This window comes from Mya arenaria, chromosome 9 (genome assembly GCF_026914265.1).
Source record: "Mya arenaria isolate MELC-2E11 chromosome 9, ASM2691426v1".
Taxonomy (NCBI): Eukaryota; Metazoa; Mollusca; class Bivalvia; order Myida; family Myidae; genus Mya; species Mya arenaria.
The window spans coordinates 66,741,495-66,750,745 of NC_069130.1; the positions used below are offsets into that span (position 1 = coordinate 66,741,495).

Sequence of the window (9,251 nt, forward strand, 5' to 3'; positions counted from 1 at the left end):
TGTCCTTATGAGATATGCATTTTGACATTTTCATTTAAATATGTTTGCAATATTTTGTTGTTACCTTTTTATTAAATAAAGTATCAATAAATCTATACAAAACACTGTACAAGTATATTTGAATTGTTTTAGTATGAGATCTTCGCAATTGTTGAGCGCTTAACTACAATCGTGAAAGAGTATAAATCTTATTTGCAATAATTCCTACATGACAAGAATGTAAGCTTTAGACTTAAGTTTGCGTAACTACACACTCGAGGTTTTTACACTAAACCTCATATATTGCACAAGTTACAGGTTTAGCAATTAAATGCTTTGCAAATATTTGTCTAAAAGATTTTTCTGACTTAGTATTCATTTATATTAATTGTTTTACCACAAAATGATTTATAATTGGGTGACATGACATGAACCTGGGAGTGTGTTTCCCTTTTGTGGAAGAAATGGCAACATCGCCAAATGAGTGGCTATTTAAATTCTTTATTATTACCGTTCTGATCGCCTTTCTCATTCATTCTAATCCAACTTAGTTTATGTTATCCACAAAAAGCATACGCAGACTTTTCCATCAATCTGTTATTTTTTGTAAATACACACTTTTTTCTCTTTGATGCACTATACTCTCATTATTTATTATCAAAATATTTATGTAACGCTCTTGCTGTTCGTCCCCAGTAATTGCCTCAAAATTTAGGAATTCATGTATATTTCATTATCCCTTATAAATTATGTGTGTTTTTTGTTTAAATCAATCAAATGATAATCAAATCTTTTATTAAATACAAAGGTCACCTTGATTTTAGCAATAAGTTTATTTTGACTCACTTATTGAGGAATGTCAATTGATAAAATTCAATTTTCACATTTTGATCGATTAAACTGTTAAGACGATAAGACGCTAACTTTTCCTATATGTCAAGACTAGCGCCTTGTTTAAATTAAATGTTATATTTTTACCAAATTATTTATTTTTCTGCTGCAGATCTTTGTTTCTTTTGAAGTAATTCTTTCCTTTTCAGTAATGACATTAGAGCATACATTAAAAAAAACATGAAATACTTACAATATCTTTATTGTCAAGATTACCTTATCTTCGGTGTTATATTTACCTTATCTTTATTGTCATTTTGTAAAGTATTGAATTATCATACAATAATTAATATAATTTTATTCAAAATAAATCCCTGGGTTATGTAAATGTATTTGTATCATATACTTAAAATGTCATCGTCAAGTGCCGTTATGGCTTGATGTGTAAATATTAGTGTTATTTAAATTGAATACCAATATAGCACATATTTTACACATATTTGAATAATGAGAACCAGACTCTAACTAATAAGGTTCATGCTTTAATCGTCATACATGTGCCAAAAGTGTTTTAATATATATCAGATTAGTGAGAGAAGCAAACAGATCATATTGTATAAATTTTTGCTAAAAGTATCAATTTTCACGTTATTCAAGCTCTCACTTTGATATTTCATATATGCCATATAGTTTCAAGTTACAGAAGAGTCACCGATGAAGCATATTTAACTGATCGTGACCAAGAGTTCTTTATAAGATGTCTTTCTTCTTTATCAAATGTAAGCCATACAGTTTCAAGTTATAGAAGGGTTGGTGGTTAACATATGAACTTTATCGTTATCAAGAGTGTTTTGGATTAGTTAGAAAACAGTTACTCGCGCTCAATGTATCTATTTACATAATAATATGTTTGATTGATTGATGTGTTTCTAAAGTAGATTATAACTTAAAAACGATGAGAGTGTATACTTCAATGTCTTCAAGATATATGTGTACATAATATAACTCCATAACAACAGCAATTAAATTTTAAATTAGGTAGCAGTTTAAAGGTAACACCCCCTAAGTGACTCTAAGTCCACTCTTATGTCATTTACTGGAACAGCCTTTGGCAAGCTTTGGTGAAACATGCCTGGATCACTGTAAAATTAGATTACATGCAAAATCTTAACCAGAATTTCTAAGTCAAATTTAAGAAGGGCAATTTAATTTGCACCATATGCAAGTTAGAGATGTAGTCAAAATGTCACGCTTTATCTAATTGCAACTGCAAGTCAATTGAAAAGAACAATTTTATTCATTTATTATTGGCATTTCAATATATTTAATTTGTTTTAAAATAATTTGATTACATGAATTTGCTTTCAATGTCATTTTTGTGTTGATATTTCTGTCAACTTGTATAATTCGCCTTTTAGAAAAAATAATGACTTAATGAAGGGCCCGACCCCATCTCCCAAATGTGAAAATACAACCCTTAAATAAGCTGAGAAAAAAACATTCTTTTGTTAAGAAATTCCATTCCTTTTTTAATTTGATCATGCTTATTATTGTATTTGCATTTCAAAATCATTGATTATCATTTTTATATCTATTATAAAGGAACCCCGCTTGAAATAGAAATTTGTACATATGTAAATACTGCTACAACTTGAAAAGTTTGTTCGGATATTGCTTGTTTTTATAGTTTGTAGAAGTTTTCATCTGCGTTCATATGCATTTTATTCTCAGGAAAAATATCAAAAGAATCTTAAACGGATTTATATTTTAGATGTATACATATACTTTTTTCTTCTAATTGTATCATCTGAAGTCTAGTCGCTTTAGAAACAAAACCATTGCAGTTCCTCTCGTTAGAAAAGCATGTTTGTATATGAAGCACAGCACGCTGGGATAAACTGGTAACTTTATGTTTTGTATGTTGCAATTGAGATTTGTTCGCATTGTTGATGTCAAAGTGCATGCCATTTGCAAAAATATTCAAATTGCAATATTTAAATAATATTAACTAGTATTTCTGCCCCTACATGTATTTTTAGCACTACTTAACAGAAACTTTACAGAAATTACTATTTTATGAACATGGTAAAAGATTGCTTTGCCGTACTCATTCCGACGTCATCAGAGTCGATTACTCATTTATTGTTAAACACTCATCGAAATACCAAATGTCAATGTAGGTCTCTTCAAAAGAATGTGTTGATGAATTTAATAACCAAAAATGTTCATACATTGTTAAAGACTAAATAACTTTGTAGGTCTACATATTTATTGAATGACCTTCGTATATTGTAAGTAAATATAATTATACTAGTTTTATGGACGATAAATATAAACTATACATATGATGCGTACCGATAAACAGCCAGCTTTTCCACTGGAAAACACTGGCTTAAATTGGTAAACAGAACTGATATATGGTTATTTTTCTTATTTAAGTTCAGGTAAGGAGCTGATATTGAAGTATTGAGCAGCTTAAACCAGCATGAATATGTCACCTTTAAGTTACTGAACACTACCTTAACACTACAGCGAAAGGGTTCCATGAAAGCAAAACGGCTTGTTTAACATTAGGCAATAATTTATCACATGTACAACATAGCTTTTTAAAACTTTGTGATAAATGCTTTATGTAGACCTATATATTTTGATAGCACTAATAAAAATAATGTACATATGAGGTTATGAATAGCAGTTCAATGAGCGTAATACAAGGTATGTGACCAAAATCTCACCGTCCATGTTGACTGGAATCTAGTAAGTTAAAGCTACGTACTGGAACTGGTCTGATACCTGGATCTACGGGTCCTCCGGGTATCCAGCCAAGGGTCCGCCATCAACCAATCAGCGCTCTACTTTCAAGGGTCACGTTGATGTCATCACAACACTCCCCCCATTAGCCACCTTCAAGACCTGAGCGACTTTATGACTTATCCTCAACAACTTTAAACCAAGGCAAACCAAATAAGGCCAAAGGGGACTCAAAACCCAAAAAGAAGATAAACCAATGGAAAGAGGGGGCAACTTCCTAAACAACCCAATAAATACAACTAAGTTAAGACAAGTTAGCAAAATCAAAACTGCATACAACTAATCGGTTATTTTAATCTACAAATGTGTTTTTAATAGTATGCATATATCGTAACTAATGAAAAAAATAGTACTGTTAAACAGATACAAGGCTGTGGTAAACCAGCGGGATGACTAGTGTCCGAATGATTTAAATTCGTTAAGTAAATAACTGTTTTGGGGTTAATTGCTATTTGGTAATTTCTGACTCCTGACTTTTTAAATACAGAAATGTTTTCTCCCCCAAAAAGGTAACATAACGCCATGTGCTATATTGTTAGATTTATTGTAGGGCCTCAGTATATAAATGAAAGATAAAAAGTTTATATTTATGCATATCAAAAATGTGTTAATCGGTGTTATGTAAGCTATCTTGAATACCATTACCACAGCCAGACAAACAATACAGTTAATATTGAAATAGAAAGGTTAAAACAAAAAGTATCTACATAATTATACAGAGCTTTAACCAAATTAATTTAGGAAAAAAACACTGACATATGAAACAGATGGGTATATATATTCAGCATGCTCAATTAATGTCAAATATGATATTAAATTGATGGACATTTATTCATATTTTCTCTACCTAAAATGATCGATAAGTGAATGCTAGTCTTTTAAAAAAGACGCTAAATATTTTAAGTTAGCAAGGTTATGTTAACTCATGTTTATTCAAAAATGGTATGTTTGCACTGTAAGGGTTGCGAAAAAATTCTTTAAATTTGATATTCCCTTCTTAGAAAATTATTTCCCTTTGAAACAAAAGTCCATCCCTTCAGTAACTGGGTTCAAAAAACAGTCCGAGATAAGTATGGAACAATTCTGAAAATACAAATATCTCAGATGAATATATAAAATAATTGTAAAAAAAGGTGTTTGTTACTACAGTTTTGAGATTTTAAGTTTTTGTACAAAAGTAAAAGCAACCGACAAATCGAGCAATTACATTAGGCTGCATGCATGTTTATTTATATTTTCTTTTATTTTTTTCCTTCAAATTGGGTAAGTATGCATCTTTCATTAAAGTAAAGCATTGGGTGCTCTCATAAAAATAGTTTCACCAGTCTTAATCTCCTAATATCTAAAACATACGAACATTTTAACACCTTTTTCATTTTACGACGATTTTCACGTTACGATGCAATGAAAACTAAAAGGACAAGCCAAGAAGTCAAAAATTCAAATATAAGCCCTGTTTAGAGACACAATGCAAGGGACCAAAACGTCACTGAATTAGAGACTCAAGAGTAAACATTCCACATAACACAAGTACGAACCGTCATTCAGAATCCTTCGTCGTTTTGTATTTGATTGTCGAAGGCAAATCTACTTCAAAATGTTCTACTTTCTCTTGTTTGTACTGTTTAGTCATTTCCGACCATATTTCGACTGACACTTGTACTGTTTGGGAACCAGTAACAAGAAAATTACAATTATGCTGGTTATTCAATGTTTTGTTTCTATAGCACTTCAGGGCCTTGTCGCCGTCAAGCATGTGGTCTTTTTTATCTAAACCATTGTATGTGATTCCTGGTACATGGCTTGGCGCAAGGCCGTACAAATACACGTTATCCACCCAGAAAAAGGGCGTCACCGATGCGGCTTTGAATATTGCTGGAATAACGTCATTAGAAAAGAGGACCAGAAACCCGCTGCAATATTCAGGATAAAATTTCTGTCCCTTAAAATGGTTTTCATTTACATACCACTGGCTTTTCTTTTCCCGAATGATGAGCATAGTTCCTGGTAAAATATGATTGCATAGGATTTGTTTCGTTTTGTTTGTATATTTTGGAATAACTTTAGTAAATAATCTGAACATATGAACAACGATATTATCGTCAACTTTCAGGATGTATTTAGCGTTCCGGCACCACTCGGAAACCCAACGGTACCCCATCACACCTTTATGTGTAAGATTCTTGAAAGCATCGACGAAATCTCCTTGTAAGATGTCTTGGTGTTTTTTGAATTCGTTTTCCAATTCTGTCTGAACCGTTTTGTCATTTACGGTACCGAGAAGGAACAATGTTCTTACATTTCCTAAGGATTTATAATGCGTATCATTAGTCCAAGTTTTTCTCATTACATTGCGCCTTTCAAAATGGATTGGAGCGGTATGAACAATGATTAAGACGGTCAAATCAGGCACAGATGAACATAATTCTGGATTTTCAATCAGATAAAATCCTTTAAAAGTCACTGGATATTGGACATCCGATGAGGCGTTGATTTTGGCGATCAGGTCCGGATTTGGTGATATAGCTGTCAGGTCTTCGGGGGCTACTGTACGGTTCCCTTTGACTGCCAAAAGTTTGTCGGCTGGGCGAATTATCGTTTCATGATTGATTGTCGAACTCACAGCTTTTTCATTTTCTTTTACCTTTTCGTACTGTTTAGTCATTTCCGACCATATATCCACTGAAACTTGCATTGTTCGGGAACCAGTTACTAGATAATTACATTTGTGCAGGCGATTCATTGTTTCGTTTCTATAACACTTTAAGGCTTTATCGCCGTTTAGCACGTGGGCCTCTTGTTCTAAACTAGTGTATGTAATACCTGGTACATGGCTTGGAACAAGGCCGTACAGATACACGTCATCTACCCAGAAAAATGGTGTTACCGATGCGGCTTTGAACATTGCCGGTATGGCGTCATTAGAGAAGAGGACCAGAAACCCGCTGCAATATTCAGGATAAAATTTCTGTCCCTTAAAATGGTTTTCATTTACATACCACTTGCTCTTCTTTTCCCGTAAAATACGCATTGTTCCTGGAAGTATATAATGGCAGAGAATTTGTTTTGTTTTGTTTCTAATTTTTGGTATAACTTTAGTAAATAATCTGTACATATTAACAACGATATCATCGTCAACTTTAAGGATGAATTTAGGGTTCCGGCACCGCTCGGAAACCCAACGGTACCCCATCACACCTTTATGGGTAAGATTCCTGTAAGCATCGACAAAATCTCCTTGTAAGAGGTCTTTGTGTTCGTTAAATTCCCTTTTCAACTCTGTCTGAACCGTTTGGTTATTGACTGTACCAAGAAGGAACAATTTTCTAACTTTTCCTAGAGATTCATAATGCGTATCATTAGCCCAAGTTCTTCTCATTGCATTTCTTAATTCAAAATTGTTTGGAGCGGTATGAACAATGATTAACACAGCCAAATTAGGCACAGATGAACATAATTCTGGATTCTCAATCAGATATGATCCTTTAAATGTCACTGGATATTTGACATCCGATGAGGCGTTGATTTTGGCGATTAGGTCCGGATTTGGTGATATGGCCCTTAGGTCTTCAGTGTCTACTGTAAAAGTCCCTATGGCTGCCAAGTCTCCCGCTGGCCGAATCATCGTTTTGGAAGTAATTGTTGATGTCACGGCTTCTTCAATTTTTTCTACTTTTTCATTTTCGTACTGTTTAGTCATTTCCGACCATATGTCTACTAAAACTTGTATTTTTCGGGACCCGGTAACAAGATAATTACATTTATGCTGCCGATTCATTGTTTCGTTTCTATAACACTTTAAGGCCTTCTGTCCGTCCAGCAGGTGGTCCTTTTCCTCTAAGCCGTTGATATTATTTCTTAGAAGATGGTTTGACACAAAGCCGTACAAATTTACGTCATCCACCCAGAAAAATGGCGACACCGATGCAGATTTAAATATTGCTGGTATGACGTCATTAGTAAAGAGGACCAGTAATCCGCTGCAATATTCAGGATAAAATTGTTGTCCTTGAAAATGGTTTTCATTTACATACCACTTGTTTTTCTTTTCCCGAGTAATAAGCATAGTTCCTGGTGTTATATAACTGCAAAGGATTTGTTTTGTTTTGTTTTTAAAGTTTGGTATAACTTTAGTAAATAGTCTGTACATATCAACAACGATATCATCGTCAACTTTCAGGATGTATTTAGCATTCTGGCACCGCTCAGAAACCCAAAGGTACCCCATAACACCTTTATGTGTAAGATTACTGTCAGCACCGACGAAATCTCCTTGTAAGAGGTCTTGGTTTTGTTTAAATTCCTTTTCCAATTCTGTCTGAAGCGTTTGGTTATTGACTGTACCAAGAAGGAACAATTTTCTTACCTTTCCTAGAGATTCATAATGCGTATCATTAGCCCAAGTTCTTCTCATTGCATTTCTTAATTCAAAATTGTTTGGAGCGGTATGAACAATGATTAACACAGCCAAATTAGGCACAGATGAACATAATTTTGTATTTTCAATCAGATAGGGTCTTTTAAAAGTCACTGGATAATGGACACCTGATGATGCGTTGATTTTGTCGATCAGGTCCGGATTTGATGATATGGTCCTTAGGTGTTCCGGTGTTACTGTTAAGGTTCTTATGACTGCCAAAATGTTGTCGGCGGGTCGAAATGGTCGGCTAGGCGGCATATATACGTGTAAACGTATTACATGAACCCGGTCAATGTATTCAAACATTATCACAAATGTTAAACTGGTCAAGAGCAAGCCGACGGCAATGATTTTCTTTGATGTGTGAATCAACGACATTTTAAATCGCTCCATTAAAACACAGTGAGGCTATCCCATAATGCACATTTTAAACGCGAATCGTATCCGTTGTAGTATTAAATTGCAAAAGTATTGAATTACTTGGGTGACATTCATACACTGCAAGGTACAAAAGACACAATTCAACTTATTAAGATAATTTGAAGCGTTAAAGATATAACACATATTTTACCTGTTACCTGTTTTAAAGGGTCTGTACTCCGTATGATAAAACAGCGAAAAAAAAAGAAAATTTTCGAAAACTGACATAAACTTGGTATCGCTGTGTACAATACATTGGAACTTACTAACTGATATACATGAAATTACAATTAATTTATTTTTCGCAGTATTTTTCCATTAAAAATATTTCTAGGTATTTCTACCTTGTAGAATTCATTCTTTATGCGTAATTGGCTAGTCGATGTTATCACGTGATATGACCATGTTAGGTATATACCTTAAATATTCCAAGTGTTTAGAGTAAGCCTTCATAGCACAGTGGATACAGCACTGAACTGCAATTTTGGCGACACCGGTCGAACCCGATCTCCGACTCGATTTTTTTAATGTTGGTATGTTTTTTTACAATTTTGATATCAAAGGGTAAAACATTCTATTAAATAACTGACCGGAGATTCGTTACAGAAAATAAAAAAAAATTGGTGCCAATCTGGTGTACAGTCCCTTTAAGAGATTTACAGCCTTCCTCTTACAAGGAGATGATATTTATTATATTTAGATATTTATATTTGATAATGTATTGGTATTCATCGTATTGTTTTAAGTAAATGTCAAACTCATTACCATTGATGAACATCTAAATGAAAAT

General features: G+C 33.4%; 1 protein-coding gene across 1 annotated transcript; it reads right to left on the reverse strand.

Annotated features, from left to right (window-relative positions):
- Nucleotides 1–3,014: 3,014 nt before the first annotated feature.
- On the reverse strand, nucleotides 3,015–8,531 carry LOC128203025 (uncharacterized). Its single transcript, XM_052904263.1, has 2 exons — nucleotides 5,160–8,531; nucleotides 3,015–4,704 (listed from the first exon to the last, which is right to left on the reverse strand). The coding sequence occupies exon 1, from the start codon at nucleotides 8,432–8,434 to the stop codon at nucleotides 5,162–5,164; it is 3,273 nt and encodes a 1,090-aa protein (XP_052760223.1). The 5' UTR covers nucleotides 8,435–8,531; the 3' UTR covers nucleotides 3,015–4,704; nucleotides 5,160–5,161.
- Between the last annotated feature and the right edge of the window lie 720 nt (nucleotides 8,532–9,251).

Excerpts from the sequence above, each read along its gene's own strand:
- LOC128203025 (XM_052904263.1), bottom strand. The coding sequence starts at position 8,434 with ATGGAGCGATTTAAAATGTCGTTGATTCACACATCAAAGAAAATCATT.